Source organism: Nomascus leucogenys, chromosome 12, assembly GCF_006542625.1.
Source record: "Nomascus leucogenys isolate Asia chromosome 12, Asia_NLE_v1, whole genome shotgun sequence".
NCBI lineage: Eukaryota > Metazoa > Chordata > Mammalia > Primates > Hylobatidae > Nomascus > Nomascus leucogenys.
Window position 1 is genome coordinate 49,718,436 of NC_044392.1, and position 15,877 is coordinate 49,734,312.

Consider the following 15,877-nt stretch of genomic DNA (forward strand, 5'->3'; position numbering starts at 1 on the left):
TAGAAGGCATCCAAATCCAAGTCTGTTTCTGCTAACGGGTCTTCCACTGCAATACGTGCTCCCACCTCCCCAGAGGTGCACATGTGGCTTTCTCTGACCAGGGTATCCTCTCCTCCCTTGCCTACTTGGAGAATTCCTGCTCAGCCTTCAAGGCATCTCCTCTCTGAGGGTCCAACCTTTATCCCAGCACTCCTCCCTCAGTCAGAGCACCTACTGCAACCTACATATCCTGCACTTTAACAAGGAGCCCATTCTTTTGGAACCATTCATTCTTCTCCCCCAATAAAATCATAAGCTTCTTGAAGACATGGATAGCTTATTTAGCACAATGCCTGGCCTAGAATAGGTTCTCAAAAAAATATGTTGTTGCATAAGTTCCAGGTGATATGTTCAGGGATTTTCCCAATTCCCTTTGAGAAACTCCAGCTCTTCAGTTTAGAGAAGCAGTATGGAATACTGGAAAAAGCAGACACAGAAAAGTAGCAGAGGAAGGTCAAGGAAAAACTGAGCAAAGAAGGCAACTCTAAAAAGAAATAACAAGTGGCTAATGGAATAGGAAAGATGCTGAACCTCACCAGTAAAGGAAAATGCAAATTAAAATGCTAATGAGCTATTTTAGGGGGATTTCATTACACTTATAGAAATATAAAGATAAGACATGTAGAAATATGTTCACAGTAGCATTGCATGCAATGGCAAAATACCAGAAACCACCCAGATGGCCCACTGACAAGAAAACAAATTTTTAAATTATATATTATTAATATTTTTGAGACAGGGTCTCACTGTGTCACCCACGCGGGAGTGCAGTGGCATGATCATGCCTCAATGCAGCCTTGACCTCCCAGGCTCAATTGATCCTCTCACCTCAGCTTCCTAAGCAGCTGGACTACAGGCGTGCACCACCATGCCTGGCTAATTAGAAAATGAATGAATAAATCCTTACATATTAGTACAATGAACTACTATTCAGCTGTGAAAATAAATGAACTATGCAACATGCATTGACATGAATAAATCTCAAAATAAGTGTTAAGTGAAAAAGCAAGCTGGGGCCAGGTGTGGTGGCTCACGCCTGTAATCCCAGCACTTTGGAAGGCCGAGGCAGGCGGATCACTTGAGGTCTGGAGTTTGAGACCAACCTGGTCAACATGGTGAAACCCCGTCTCCACTGAAAATATAAAAATTAGCTGGGCCTGGTGGTGCATGCTTGTAATCCCAGATACTCGGGAAGCTGAGGTGGGAGAATCGCTTGAACCCAAGAAGCGGAGGCTGCAGTGAGCCAAGATCACACCATTGCACTCCAGCCTGGGCAACAGAGTGAGACTCTGTCTCAAAAAAACAAACAAACCAAAAAACTATTTGGGCCGGGCACAGTGGCTCACGCCTATAATCCCAGCACTTTGGGGGCCAAGGCAGGTGGATCACCTGAGGTCAGGAGTTCAAGGCCAGCCTGGCCAACATGGTGAAACCCCGTCTCTACTAAAAATACAAAACACTGGCCAGGTGTGGTGGTGGGCGCCTGTAATCCCAGTTGCCTGGGAGGCTGAGGCAGAAGAATCGCTTGAACCTGGGAGGTGGAGGCCCCAGGGAGATAAGGAGAGAGGTGCAGTGATCTCTGTGACACTCCTATAATAAAACATATAAAGAGAAGGAAAGAAAAAGTACTAAACTTGGCTAGGCATGTTGGCTCACGCCTATAATCCCAGCACTTTGGGAGGCCCAGGCAGGCAGATGGCCTGAGTCCAGGAGTTTGAGACCAGCCTGGGCAACATAATGAGACCCTGTCTCTACAAAAAGTACAAAAATTAGCCTGGCGTGGTGGCGCACACCTATAGTCCCAGCTACTAGGGAAGCTGAGGTGAGAGGATCAATTGAGCCCATAAGGTCAAGGCGGCAGTGGGCTAAGACCGTGCCACTGCACTCCAAACAAGGTGACAGAGCGAGACTCTGTTTCAAAACAAAGTACTAAACTTGAAGTCAGAGGCAGGATGTCTGAGTCCTGATTGATGACCATTAACCCTTGAGCAAATCACTTAATCTCTCTGGACCTCAGTTTTCTGTCTGTAAAATGAGGGTGATAATTCCACAACCAACATTTTAGGAAGGGTAGATAGATGTGCAAGAATGATGTAAAAGTGATTTGCAAACCATAAATCTCTTCACAAGGGTGAAGCAGCATTACTTTCCCAAGTAGCTCTGGAAAGTCTGCAAGGGAAGAGGGTGGATGAGGTAAATTGTCTAATGGAGCTGATGAAAAACCTAGGGCTCTCTCTGGCACCTCATCCTCCAGAACCGGAGAATGCATCTTAGTCAACAAGGCCACAGACCTCAGCCTGCACCCCCAGCCCAGAGTCAAGGAGCAAATCCTGGGGCTCCTCTCTGCTTGGTGCACTTAGTTGTTTTCTGGAGCAGGCTCGCATTTCCTCAGGACTGTGAGCAGGCTCCAGGGAGCTTTAGCAACATCCCAAAAATATCTGGCAGGGGGGTCTCCACTGGGGACTCTAAAAGGCCAGATGAGAAGTGGAGCCTTCTTCTCTAGGGAAAAAGGAGCAGTGCTAATCACAAGGTAAGCAGCCTCTAACCTCATAAACATTTTTGGGAGAAGCCCAGCTACCTCCAAATTATAGGCAGCCTCACCACTCTGTTCAAACAAATCTCCAGCTGTGACTCACTCCTCAAAGCAGGGAGTGGGTAAACATATAGCTGAGGGGTTAGAGATCAAGACGCCATAGCAGAGATAAGGAGATACACAGGGAGGCACCAGGGAGATAAGGAGAGAGGTGCAGAATTCTCACACCACAGGCTCATGTGAATGGGGAAAAGCCTGCGTTCCCCCAGCTCTCACTCCCCAGGTTTTACAGGGGTCACTAGGACTGGGTAGGAGTCAAGTGTAAGGTTCTTTCTAAGAGGAAGTAAAGGAAGTGGAGATTGTACCTGAGCTGGAAACCAGTAACCTTAATTCATCTTCACCCTGTATCCCACTCTTCCCTCACTTTGCCCCTCAATCCCACCCACTTTCCCACCCCAAGTGTGCATGGCCTCTCAAGCTGCTGGAGGAGCAGTCACCTCAGTTTCCCCATTTTGAAAAATGGGAGGCTGGGCACGGAGGCTCATCCCTGTAATCCCAGCACTTTGGGAGGCTGAGGCAGGCGAATCACGAGGTTAAGAGATTGAGATCATCCTGGCCAACAGGATGAAACCCCGTCTCTACTAAAAATACAAAAATTAGCTGGGCTTGATGGCGCATGCCCATAGCTCCAGCTACTCGGGAGGCTGAGGCAGGAGAATCACTTGAACCTAGGAGGTGGAGGCTGCAGTGAGCCAAGATCGGGCCACTGTACTCCAGCCTGGTGACAGAGAAAGACTCCGTACCAAAAAAAAAAGAAAAAAGAAAAGTAGGAATAGCCAGCCCCTTGTAACAATGGCACCCAAGTGATCAGGATGAAGGAAGCCCCATAAACTCAAAGAACAGAGCCGGATGGGATAGGTGGGTGCCTACCCTCTCCTTGAGTGAGGCTCGCACCCGACTCAGCTCATCAGTCTCAGGTACACGGTCCTGCCTTCTGCAGTGCTGCCTAGGCCAGAGATGGTCCTTTGTGGAGTATGACACAAAGAATCACTCCCTTTCTTCCTCCCCAGATTAGCCAACAAAACGTGTTTGCTTTTTATGTGGCTGCCTACCCAGAGGCATGGGCTGGACAGGCACTATGTAGAGGGCTGCCCAGGGTTACTGTGAGGTGAAATGAGAAAAAGGATTTGAGGTGGCACCCTACATGGGGCAGCCTTTCTCATTACTTGGAGCCCTAACAAAGGAAAACACTGAGGCTTAGCAGTGACAGTGTGTCCGTAGAGGGAAGTGAGCTCCTGAACCAACTCTGAAGGAGACACCCACTTGCTAAGCCAGTCTCTCTCTAGGACACCTGCCTAGCAACTAGCAAACCTGGAATGAAAGGGCAAGTTCCTCAGTGCCCCCTCTGCATCAAAGGGAGTGGCTCTGCCCTCTCTAGTCTCTGACTACCTGCTTAGTGATTTTTGCTTCTGTGCCCCCAGACCCAAGAAAACCACGTCCCTTTTCTTCCTTCATCGACTCATCCCCTTCCTACCCTATATTGTCTCCTCCACTTCCTGCCTCTGCTGGCCAGGCTTAAATCTGGGCCACCAGCCTTCCTGGCACATACCTATTTCCGCAACTGAACCTTCCCAACCCCTAGAAAACAAAGGTATTTCACAAGCCTCTGCACCTTGACCCAAAGAGGCATGCACCATAATTACTAGCAGGCAAGAAAGCTCATCCCACCTCTCTGAGCACACGTGTCTGGAACTGAAACCATCTGGGTGCATGCCCCCCTCCACCCTGGAGAACTATGGGCAAATGTTAGCACCAAATGCCTGATGATGAGGTAACTCTCCTTGCTCAGAGGAGATCCTTCCTTTTCTGGCAAAGCCCAGCGTTCCCCAAATTCCTGGCAGGCTTGGTGACATCAGAAAAATGCAGTGCTCCTGAAAGTAAGAACCTGGCAATAAATGGGAGAGATGGGATGGTATGAGGAGAAATTTATGGGCTGAGTTTAGGATAAGTTTCATTGAGTAGAAGGAACAGGCAGCCACCAAACTTGAAAGGCTCCTCTGCCCAGCAGTTTCCCCCACACTCAGATGTCACAGAACCAGGACTTCCACGTTTTAGAATACATTCAGTCCTCTGGAGTAAGCAGCAATGGCTACAGATGAATCCTCTTTTAAAATGCAAATATTCTGACCCAGCAATCCCACTCCTAGGTATTCCTCTCCAAGAGAAATGAAAATATATTTCCACACAAAAACTTGTACACCAAAGTTCATAGCAGCATTATAAATGATAGCCAAAAAGTAGAAAGAACCCAAATGTCCACCAACATTTATCCATGATGAACACAGTTGTAATACATCTAAATAATGGAAAATTATTCAGCCATAAAAAGGAATGAAGTACTGATTCACATTACAACATGGATGAACCTTGAAAACATCATTCTAATAAAAGACGCCAGTCACAAAGGATCATATACCGATGATTACATTTATATTAAATATCCAGAATAGGTAAATCCATAGAGAAAAAAAGTAGACTGGTGGCTGCCTAGGGCTGAGGGAGATTGGGGGGAAACGGGGAGTGACTGCTAATGGGTCAGGATCTCTTTATAAGGTAAGGAAAATGTTCTAAAATTGATTTATTGATGATTGCACAACTCTGTGAATGTACTAAAAACCACTGAGTTATATACTTTAAATGGGGTATATGAATTATATCTCAATAAAGCTGTTCATAAAAAATTATATGAAGCTCATGGTAAGGCTTCAATAAATCACAGTTCTAGTTTAAAAAATAAAAGAGAGTGAGGCTCTAGAAAGACTTAGTATTAAACTACTTGAGCTTCTGAGGCCCTAAAGGAATGTCACCTATTCCATGGTAAAGACAAGTCTTCAGATTGCAGCTGATAAAAAAAATTCCAAGTCCACCCAGGTGTTGAGAGAACCTCTCTGGCCAAGACAAATCCAAAAAAAGAAAAAGAAAAAGAAAAAGAGAGAGAGGATGAAAAAAATGCAAATAGTTTCCAATTAATGTAGATAAATTCTAAAATGCATTAAAGTAATGGTAAAGACAATAAAAAGATGCTGTAGAAAAAAAAAATGCAAATATTCTAAGGAAAGATAAAACTGATATATTACTTAAAGAAACCAGAGCAGCAGGTGACACCAGCTGCCTTGGTCATGAGGTCTAAAAAAGAAGAGGAAAGACGCCCAGAGAGAGATGCCAAAATATGAACCCTGACCCATCATCAGTCTAAGACCAGTACTGGCTGAGTCAGGACTAGCAAGGTTACTCAGGTCTTCACCCTGGGTCTGTCTGTAGGCCTTCCTCTCACCCCTGGGACTCTCCACTGGTTGAGGGACCTGGATCATCAAGGAAACGAGAAAGAAACAGGAATAAACAAAATTCAGCATAATGAGGAGGAGCAAACCTTGCCCAAACCAGAGAGTTCCCAAACTCTTCCTCCATCCCTTGGCTGGTTGCTTACAGGAGGTTAAAATAGTCTAGTCCAAGCCAGTAGAAATAAAATAATAGCTAACCTCTGAGTACTTACCACATGCCAGGCACTGTGCTTCATATTTTATGTGTATTATCTAATTTAATCCTCACAACTACCTTATGAGAAGGGTGCAATTATTATCCCAGTTTTACAAGTGAGAAAACTAAGAATGAAGAAATTAAGTAATTTGCCTAAGTGAGCTTGGGCAAAGCAGACATCAAAGCCTGATTAGAGCCCACCTTAGTCAGATTCCCAGAGCCATGCTCTTTTTTTTGTTTGTTTGTTTGTTTGTTTGTTTGAGACGAGTTTCACTCTTGTTGCCCAGGCTGGAGTGCAATGGCGTGATCTCGGCTCACTGCAACTGCCACCTCCCGGGTACATATGATTCTCCTGCCCCAGCCTCCCAAGTAGCTGGGATTATAGGTGCACACCACCACTCCTGGCTAATTTTGTATTTTTAGTAGAGATGGAGTTTTGCCATGTTGGTCAGGCTGGTCTCGAACTCCTGATCTCAGGTGATCCACCTGCCTCAGCCTCCCAAAGTGCTGGGATTACATACGTGAGCCACTGCACTCGGCCCAGAGCCATGCTCTTGACCACAATGCTATTAACGGAAACTATAGTTTATTACATTACCAAAAATTGTAATACAATTACACTGGGAGGATGGGGAGGAAGCATGGGAGAGGTGGGAGTATAAATTTTCCTATAATTCCTACAACAGAAGTCAATAGATGTCTAAAACTGATAAATCAAGAAAAATCACTGTAAGCATATTATTTAGAAACATGGAGGTAAACACGAAACAGCTCAAAGAGTAGAAAGTAGTTACTTCCATGCAGCAGAACTTGGAGCAGGGGACTGCTATTTTCTTTTAAAAGCCTTTTGATATTATTGATATTTTGATACTTTAAAATCACACACATATGTTCCTTTGATAAAAAGTGTTTAAGAGGCCAGGCACGGTGGCTCACGCCTGTAATCCCAGTACTTTGAAAGGCCGAAGCAGGCAGATCATTTGAGGTCAGGAGTTCGAGACCAGCCTGGCCAACATGATGAAACCCCATCTCTAGTAAAAATACAAAAATTAGCTGGGCACGGTGGCCCATGCCTGTAATCCCAGCTACTTGGGAGGCTGAGGCAGGAGAATTGCTTAAACCAGGGAGATGGAGGTTGCAGTGAGCCAAGATTGTGCCACTGTACCCCAGCCTGGGTGACAGAGTGAGACTCCATGCACCTCCCCCCAAAAAAAAGGTGATTTAAGGCCAGGCGCAGTGGTGCACACCTGTAATCTCAGCACTTTGAGAGGCTGAGGCAGGAAGATTACTTTAAACCAGGAGTTCAAGACTAGCCTGGGCAACATAGTGAGAACCCATATCTACGAAAAATTAAAAATTAGCTAAACATGTTGAGTATGCCTGTGGTCCCAGCTACTTGGGAGGCTGAGGTGAAAGGATCCCTTGAGTCCAGGAGATCAAGGCTGCAGTGAGCTATGATCACACCACTGCACTCCAGCCTGGGCAACAGAGTGAGACCCTGTCTCAAAAAAAAAAAAACAAAAAAGTGATGGAAAGAATGAAGAGAGGGAAGGAGGGAAATGAAATCAGAGATCATCCATGGTAAAGTCTAATGTCATAGACATCCGTTCTTTTGCCACACAGCTTCCATTCCCCTCCACTGATAACAACACTTGGGTCTTTGGAGAATCTCCTTCCATCACTGTAATCCGGGGGGCCTATCAATCAAGGAACCCTGTCCTGCTCTGGACAACTGGGGGCCAAGGGACAATGGTACTTTCTCCCTGGAATCTTGAGCATAATGGTGCAGAGACCTAAAACAGCTGGAACCAATTCACCAACGGTAGTAAGCCTCCATCGTTCCACTTACCCAGGCCCCAGAACACCCTTGGTTAGGGCTTTCTAAGCTTTCCCTTAAATTCTGTGAACTGCTCTATTTCCTTCTAATAATTTCCTCATCTGCTTAGTTTAGCTGGAGTCATTCTCTGTTGTTTATAACCAAAGGAAGTTAATGGAAATATCTAGTAAAAAGGAGTTTGGTGTTTATTTGTTCTTTTATTTGCCAATAAAACTTACCACAGTGGCTTGCAAAACTTTCCAATCTCAAAAACATATTTCACATCAAGACCCAGTAAACAAACACGTACATATATAATACACACACACACACAGACACATATATATATAACTGAAATAAAAGTTCTACCAAAAATGTCTATCCTCACTAACACTCTAAGAGTGTTAATTCTATTTCTTTTTTAATGCTGGTCTGACCTACTAAGTTGATCTCAGACCCACTAGTGGTTATGGTCTGCAGTTCTGAAAAACACTGGCTCCTTGTACCTGCTGCATCTGCCTCCAACAATAAAAACATCCCAGAGAGTGTACTGGCCCCATGTCCACGTCCACATGTGATACACTAAGGCACACAGCCTGGCTAGTGGGGAAACACCAACAGAGTCCCAGGGCCCTCACTCCCAGTAGGATGTCTAATCAGTTCAACTGTCTACACCCTGACTCCGGAAGAAACATCTGTTCATTTATTTATTGACTCACTTTGTACATGCATTGAGCACCCATTCAGTGGTGTGAATATATGATAGATTCCTGGGGGTTGTCCAGAGCCATAAATTCTGTCTGCAAGTTGGCTCAGAGAAGAGGAATCCAGGACAAGGCCTGTGTCCTGACTGTTCACCGTCTCCTCCCCTCCCTTAAGGGCCCAGGAATGTCTCCAAGATCAGACCTGGGCAATGATTACTTCATTCCCAGCTTTGGAGTAAAATAAGTCTCAAGTTCAGCCTAGAAAAAAGGAATAAAAGGGAATTTCTGTCTCTCCCTTGCTCTAGAGGTCTCTAGTTAGCTTCAAACTAACCTATGATGGAGACCATCTGAATTCCATGTCCACTATTTTCTCTTAGCAATTTTTTTCTGCCCCACCAGACAAACAGCAAAAACATCAAGAAAGAGTAGAAGGGGCCAGATGTAGTGGCTCATGCCTGTAATCCCAAGCCTTTGGGAGGCCAAGGTGGGCAGACTGCTTGAGCCCAGGAGTTCAAGACTAGCCTAGGAAACATGGTGAAATCCCATCTCTACCAAAAAAAAAAAAATTTAGTCAGGTGTGGTGATGTGCGCCTACAGTCTCAGCTACTTGGGGAGGCTGAGGTAGGAGGATCTACTAAACCCAGGAGGTGGAGGTTGCAGTGAGCTGAGATCGTGCCATTGCACTCCAGCCTGGGCAACAGAGCAAGGCCCTGTCTCAAAAAAAAAAAGAAAAGAAAAGAAAGGAAGAAAGAAAAAAAAAATAGTAGAGGTTAATGATTCATTAACACTGCCAGTGCCAACTTGGTCTTAGACTTCTTTCCGGATCTCTTTTCTATATAGCAAGCAAGCAAAAAGCAGCCCAAACATCCCTCTCCTTTATTTATCTCATACCCTTTTCCCTCAACTATTCCAAAAGAGAGAGCAAGAGCATGGAAGAGAAGCTATAGGTGGTGTGCACCTGAAGTCCCAGCTACTCAGGAGGCTGAGGCAGAAGGATTGTTTGAGGTCAGGAGTTCAAGGCTGTGGTGTGCTACGATTGCACCCGTGAAGAGCCACTGTACTGCAGCTCCGACAACATAGCAAGACACTCGTCACTTGAAAACAAAGAGCAGGGAGTAGGACTTGTGGCTGACACATAATGGATAGATTTCTTCCATCTCTTCAGAGTCTCATAGCTGGGGATGTGGCAGGCTACAGAAGAATGGGGTTTGGGCAACTGGGGTTGGCCAACAGCAACATCTGTATTTTAATGTGGCAAAAACACTCATAGCCAGGGCAGAAATGGAGAGGGGACTGGGAACAGAACTAAATGACCATCTGTATTCTAAACCTGAAATGAGTTTGAAGAAGAGCCATAATCTAGCTGCAGTTGGGTTAGCTCTACCTCAAGAGCAGGATGAGGCAGGCAGAGGGTAAGGGAATCAGATGTGGGAGGGGGGATGATACACAAGTTCCCCATCACCTTAGTTTTCATTTCACTCCCACCCACAATAGCTTGGAAATTGATGAAATAGTACACACCTAACCTGGGTTAAGTTCCCCAATAGAGCCTAGAAACAGCCACAAATTACCCTCCTCAGCCTTTGGAGAGGAAAAACCATATGGTCAGCTAGGGTGGGGAGAACTGGAACTGGGAGCCAGAGAAAGATGAGAGAGGGGTAGACCAGCCTGCACTGGAGAACGCCCCCTTTCTCCACAACCCTCTCCCCGTCCAGAAGCCCTCGCTTGGGTCACTTCCCTCCCCTTCTCAGCCCGGGTTCTGCATCCCCTTCCTCCACTATCCTAGGGCCTGGCGGCTGGAGACGGAAGCAAAACTAACACACCGTCCCAGGAAGCTATCAGTAAGCAGACAGAGGGAGGAAAACAGGAGAACTACAAGGGGGAAGAAGGAGAAATCCAAGACGAGAGGTGACCCCCGGGCGGAAAGCCCTATCCTTCTTAGCGAAAGGTAGAGTCCCTAGCCAATCTCGGAATAGTTTGAGTCCTACCGTCTCCCACTTGCCCCCCACCCTCCAGTCCAAGCCCTGTAATTTACTCTACCCTTTTTCTTGTTACTGATCATCCAAAGCACCATGATGATATTCTTTGGAGGGCCTCTGAGGTCACCAGGACCCTTGACCCACGGGAAAGCCTAAGCCTCCTCGGCAGGACACAACGTCCAAAGGCGCTCAGGGACCCAGTCGCTTGAGCTCATTCTCTTATGACCCAATCTGGCTGCCCACAAGACGCCTGAGACCCGCGGCCCAAGCACGGGCTCGCCGGCGCCGAGTCCCAGGCAGGAACCGTAGCGTCCTACCAAAGGGCAGGGAGGCCCCGAACCCTCCAGCCTCAAAGGAGTCTTCACTCCGCGACTCCCACTGCCCGTCGCAGGCAAAAGAATAAAAAGAGGGAAGCGCCGCGCAGGGCTGACCGCGCGAGCCGGGCACCAGGTGATGTCAGCGAACCCGGCGCGGGGCGGACTTAGAAACCGGGAATACAAAACGGGGAAGACAGCGAGGGCGCTTTTTCTTACTGCCGCCTGGTCCTCTGGGTGCACGTCCAGCAGGGTACACCAGTTCCGCGTCCCGTTCATCTTCCCTCGGGGTCGCAGCACACACGCCACTTCTCCAACCCGCTGTCCGGCTCCAACTGGGCGGGAGCGCGCGGAACCGCCCCCCTGTATAGGCTCATCAGGGGCAGGGCTGAATATAGGCCACGCCCCCAGTTCGCGGTATCGCAGAGAACAAACGATAGGCGAGGAGGTGAGGTGGGCGGGGCCAATGGGTCCGGGACATGCCCTATCGGTGCTCGCATAGATTTACACAAAGGTGGGGCTTGGGAGCGACATGGGGCTGCTTTAACTGAACAGCTTTATCTAGAGTATGTGGTTGCACTTCAACATTCTTCATTAATCTTGTCGCTTTCCATCTCTCCAAGATCAGTGTTGGTCAGAGGGAATCACCCTGCCTGCTCCTTGTGGATGAGGAGTTGGAACCTGCAAAAGCTTCCTTCCATACATGCTCCTCTCCGTATACGTAAGCCAGCCTGTAGGCTTTGTAGAGCTGAGTAAACCTTTCCTCCACCGCAGAAAGGCAGGCACCAAGGGCCAGCTCGCTCAGACTGGCCTAAGCCAGTCTGGCAGGTGCACTTCCCTGGCAAGAGGCCCAGGAGGCCCAGTCAGCTTAGGCTCTGGGTGGGGCTTGTTTTGCAGAAGCTCTTTTACTGACGCTGCCCTTATATAGTTGGGAGAGGCGGGACACATTGCCTTAAAAGGAATTTGTGTTCGTGAGAAAGGATGAGCCTTGACTTCTCCAGTTGCATTTTCTCCCCAAGCCTAGGCTGGGATCTTGAGGGCCTAGAAGAGAGGGTCGGCCAAGCAGGACCCTGGAGCTTTCTCCCCGCCCAGCTGCTCTTGGCAAGTGGCTGCTTCACTTGGCTGTGGTCCACACAGACAGCAGACAGAATACTTTAGGAGGAGGTCTGACCCACTCCTGAGGGGATAGTACTCCTATACCTGGCAATAGGCTCTAGTGAAGGGCCAGCTCCCTCTTCAAGGCAACACTAGGGCAGGAACAGCAGAAATGTCCCTACCTCCCAGTTAGGGACTGGGTCCTACGTCAGTTAGGAATGAATAAGAATTTTTCTACCTGGGAAGTGAATGCTGGGGTTATCACTATGACCCAAGGGAATAAAACCCAGTTCTGGTCTGTTCTACTCTAACCCTCAAAAAGTCATTTACTGCTGGCCAGGTGCAGTGGCTCATGCCTGTAATCCCACCATTTTGGGAGGCCGAGGTGGGCGGATCACGAGGTCAGGAGTTTGAGACCAGCCTGACCAACACGGTGAAGCCCCATCTCTACTAAAAATACAAAAATTAGCTGGGTGTGGAGGCACGCGCCTGTAATCCCAGCTACTCAGGAGGCTGAGGCAGGAGAATCGCTTGAACCCGGGAGGCAGAGGTTGCAGTGAGCTGAGATCGCGCACCATTACACTCCAGCCTGGGTGACAGAGTGAGACTCCGTCTCAAAAAAAAAAAAAAAAAAAAAAGGCATTTAATGTTATTGTTCTTCCCAGAAGGTGGTTCAGGAGAGAATGGGGCTGCTATAAACATCTCCAGGTTTCGTAGATCCCATCTGCTCTGTTATAAAGGGCCTCTGAAAAGTAAGGTGAAGAAAACTCTAGCTTCGGCTCCTAAGCTGTACAGTTAATATGACTTCATAAAACCTGGACCTCCAAATAAGCCAAGAAAGAGAAGACAAACCAAGGATTTCAATATAAATGTGTAATTTTAATATTTAATTTAAAATAAAACCAAGGCTGGATTGGATTGGGAAAGAATGTTTGATTTGCAGAATACAGGAATTTTTTTAATCACGACATTACAAGTCATTCGTGAAAACAGCCTTCCTCCTGCCACCGGCTCCCTATACAACCTGCTTAGGAAATATGGAGGTGAATCATCCCCCTTACCTCTTCCCTACCAGGGCTTGGCTCTCCCCAAAATCCAAAGGAGAAATAAATGTCTTCCGTTGCCTCTTCCCATTTTTACAGTCAGCTTCTAACCCCTTGCAAAGCCCTGAATCAGAGCCAAGCACCTCAGAAAATGGGGGTCCCTTGGTTCTCTTATTGAAGTTGGGCACATGTGGTCAGAGAAGCCCCAAGGAAGGCCACAGGGACTGACACCTTTACTTTTGGAACTTGTGCAGACAGTTGTCAGGGCTCCCAGATGCAACCACCTTATAACCATATCCACAGTCACAGAGGAGGGAGAGGGGGAAGGATGGAAACCCTGAGCAGGACCAGACTCCCGCCACTTTATCATGACCCTACCAAAGTCCCTCTCCCAGGGGGTCATTGGCAGAGAAACCCCAACAGCTCTCTCAATCAATCACTGGGGCAGCAGGGAAGGCTGAGGGCCCTGGCTGGGGAAAAGCTGGTCTTTGGAGAGGTATGAATGTGCAGATATAAAAAGCAAGAAGAGCATCCTTATCTCCTTACCTTGGCTAAGGCACTGACAGGAAAAATGCAAGGTAGGAATGGCGAAGAGGGGAAAGGAAGAAGACAAAAATATAGGAACTGGAGCGGCATGGGGACTACCACATGGGCCCCATACTTGTGCAAAGAAACGGGTAGAGCCATGCCTGCATGTCTGTTACCCGTAACATTCCTCTCACCCTGCTCCAGAGTGGAAGGAAAATGAGTTGCAGGAATCCAGGGAGCACAATAACATAGGGTATTTCCCTGAGCCTTAGGGTTAAGGGCTAAAGAATAAAGCTTTATACACATGGCAATTTCTATCCCTTCCTATCCTTCTCAGTCCCCATCAGCCTAACGCTGACCATCCTTCCACTATGAGAGAGATGAGGGAGGTGTCGGCACTTGAGGAAAGGGCTCAGTTGGCTTGAAATGTCCACTTCTACAGTGGAAAGTCCATCTATCAGCTTATTGCTGATGTGTTTTGTTTTGTTTTTTTTATCACCATCACTCTGACCCCTCCCTGTCTTAGGTCTGAATAATTGGGTCACCCATAGGAATGCAGAATCCAGGGTGGGCAGAGCAGAGCCGCACTTGCTGGGATAGGCCTTGAGCCTGGTTTCTGAGTCCTTGAGGACCACGAGCTAACAGGAGCTGGTCTGTAGGTTGCTCTCCGTAAGCAGTGACGCAATGGATGAGGGATCGTAGACACTGTCGAATTCCTCATCTGAGCTCAGCCCTTCGTTTTTGAGAGCTGACTCAGCAGCTGAGCGGGAAGCTTTGCGCCTGACTCAGAGAGAAGAATAATGGTTGGGGAGGGGAAAATAGAAATATTGAGACAGCCACCCTTTTTGTACAAAGGAAACCCCAATTCTTCTAAGGCCTAAAGTTTACTCACAAAATCCCCAACTAATCAGATTTGGGAAGATGAGGTACAGGATGGTGGCTGAGATACTAAGAAATAAATATACTGGCTTCCAACCAGAAACAAGTGACTACACAGTCCCATCTTAGAGATTCTCCTCCTTATCCAGCACAGGAGAGACCATTCCCTCACTGCTCTAGTGTCCCTATGGAGCAAGGGGCAAAAGGGCAGCCCATACCAGGAGTCCTTCTCCAGAGACTTGATCCGGGCCTGGAGCTGTTCATTGACCTCATGCTGCTCCTCCACCTCACGCTGGGCCTTCTTCCTCAGGCTGTCCAGTCGCTCAATTTCCTCTTCTGCTTCATCCACCTGACGCTTCAAAGCCTTCACCCTCAGGCTTAGCTGGGCAGGATACCAAGTCCACACATTTGAATAGCATCTACTACCATGGCCTGGGACCCTACCCCGTAACAATCTTGACAAGGTATAATTGCCGCTGGAAAAATGTGGCCTTGGGCAAGTTCCTTAACCTCACATGGTTGTCTTAGGGATTAAATGTATTAACATATGTGTAATACTTACAGAACCTAGCACATCATAAGCACTCAATATATATGCTTACTATGACTTCTCTAGTCTAGTCCTTTCAATCTAATCTCTGTCCTTATACAAGGAAAGTCTAAGTTTGGAAGACCTATAGGAGATAAGGGCCTCCCCTGGCTTTCAGGAAAACATATAATATATACCTGCCCCAGGTTGCTTGGCCCCAGGGTGCCATGTCCTCACCTGGTCTTTCTGGTCATTGACATGCTGCCGCTCGTCTTCTATCTGGATGGATAGTTCTTTAACTTTCCGCTCCAGTTTTCGATTGGTAGACTGCAGAACTGTCTTCTCCCTAAGGTGAGGTAAAAGAATGCTATGAGTGTCCCCATTTCTAAGGGAATGCTAACTTGGCCCCCTACTGTCCCCAAGGACTTCTCTCAGTCATGAGTCCCATCATTAGACTGGGCAGGATCCAGGGCAGATTCGAAGAACAAGGGAGAGTGAGGTCATTCACATTTCAGAATTTCTGCAACTCTCTTTGCTCTCTATCAGGAGAAAATTTTCCCCAAAGATCAGGCCAGGTTGGCCATATCTGAGGTGGAAGATGGAGGGAGCCACAGAGGAGGAAAGCCAAGAGGGAGGAAGGAAGAAAAGGAGGGAGGAAGGGAGGAAGGATAGGCTTATGTCACCTCTCTTCAGCCTGTAGCCGCTCCTGCAACAACTGATTCTGGGACTCAAGCTGAGAGAGGCTGGCACTGGGCTTCTGGAAGCCTTCTGAGCTGGCCAACCGGGTCTTCAGGTCCTTGTTCTGAGAGGGACAGGAAGCCTCCACAGTTAGCACTCCACTGGCCATTTTACTCACCTCCTGGGGTCCATCCCTAAGAATC

The 15,877-nt window shown here is 47.5% G+C and overlaps 2 protein-coding genes across 3 annotated transcripts in view; both read right to left on the minus strand.

Moving 5' to 3' along the window:
- Positions 1-11,279, minus strand: part of TUFT1 (tuftelin 1) — a 43,482-nt gene extending 32,203 nt beyond the window's left edge. The window contains exon 1 of one of the 2 annotated variants that reach the window (XM_003259242.3): positions 11,142-11,279. In XM_003259242.3, the coding sequence (XP_003259290.2) occupies positions 11,142-11,201 (60 nt within the window). In that variant the 5' untranslated portion in view covers positions 11,202-11,279. The remainder of the gene's footprint in view (positions 1-11,141) is intronic. The other variant, XM_012510967.2, reaches the window with a different exon arrangement.
- Positions 11,280-12,875: 1,596 nt separating this feature from the next.
- CGN (cingulin) overlaps positions 12,876-15,877 on the minus strand; it is a 28,507-nt gene continuing 25,505 nt past the window's right edge. Inside the window, exons 18-21 of the mRNA XM_030824536.1 lie at positions 15,680-15,798; positions 15,234-15,342; positions 14,686-14,849; positions 12,876-14,368 (exon numbers count right to left, since the gene is read on the minus strand). Of these exons, the coding sequence (XP_030680396.1) occupies positions 14,227-14,368; positions 14,686-14,849; positions 15,234-15,342; positions 15,680-15,798 (534 nt within the window). The 3' untranslated portion in view covers positions 12,876-14,226. The remainder of the gene's footprint in view (positions 14,369-14,685; positions 14,850-15,233; positions 15,343-15,679; positions 15,799-15,877) is intronic.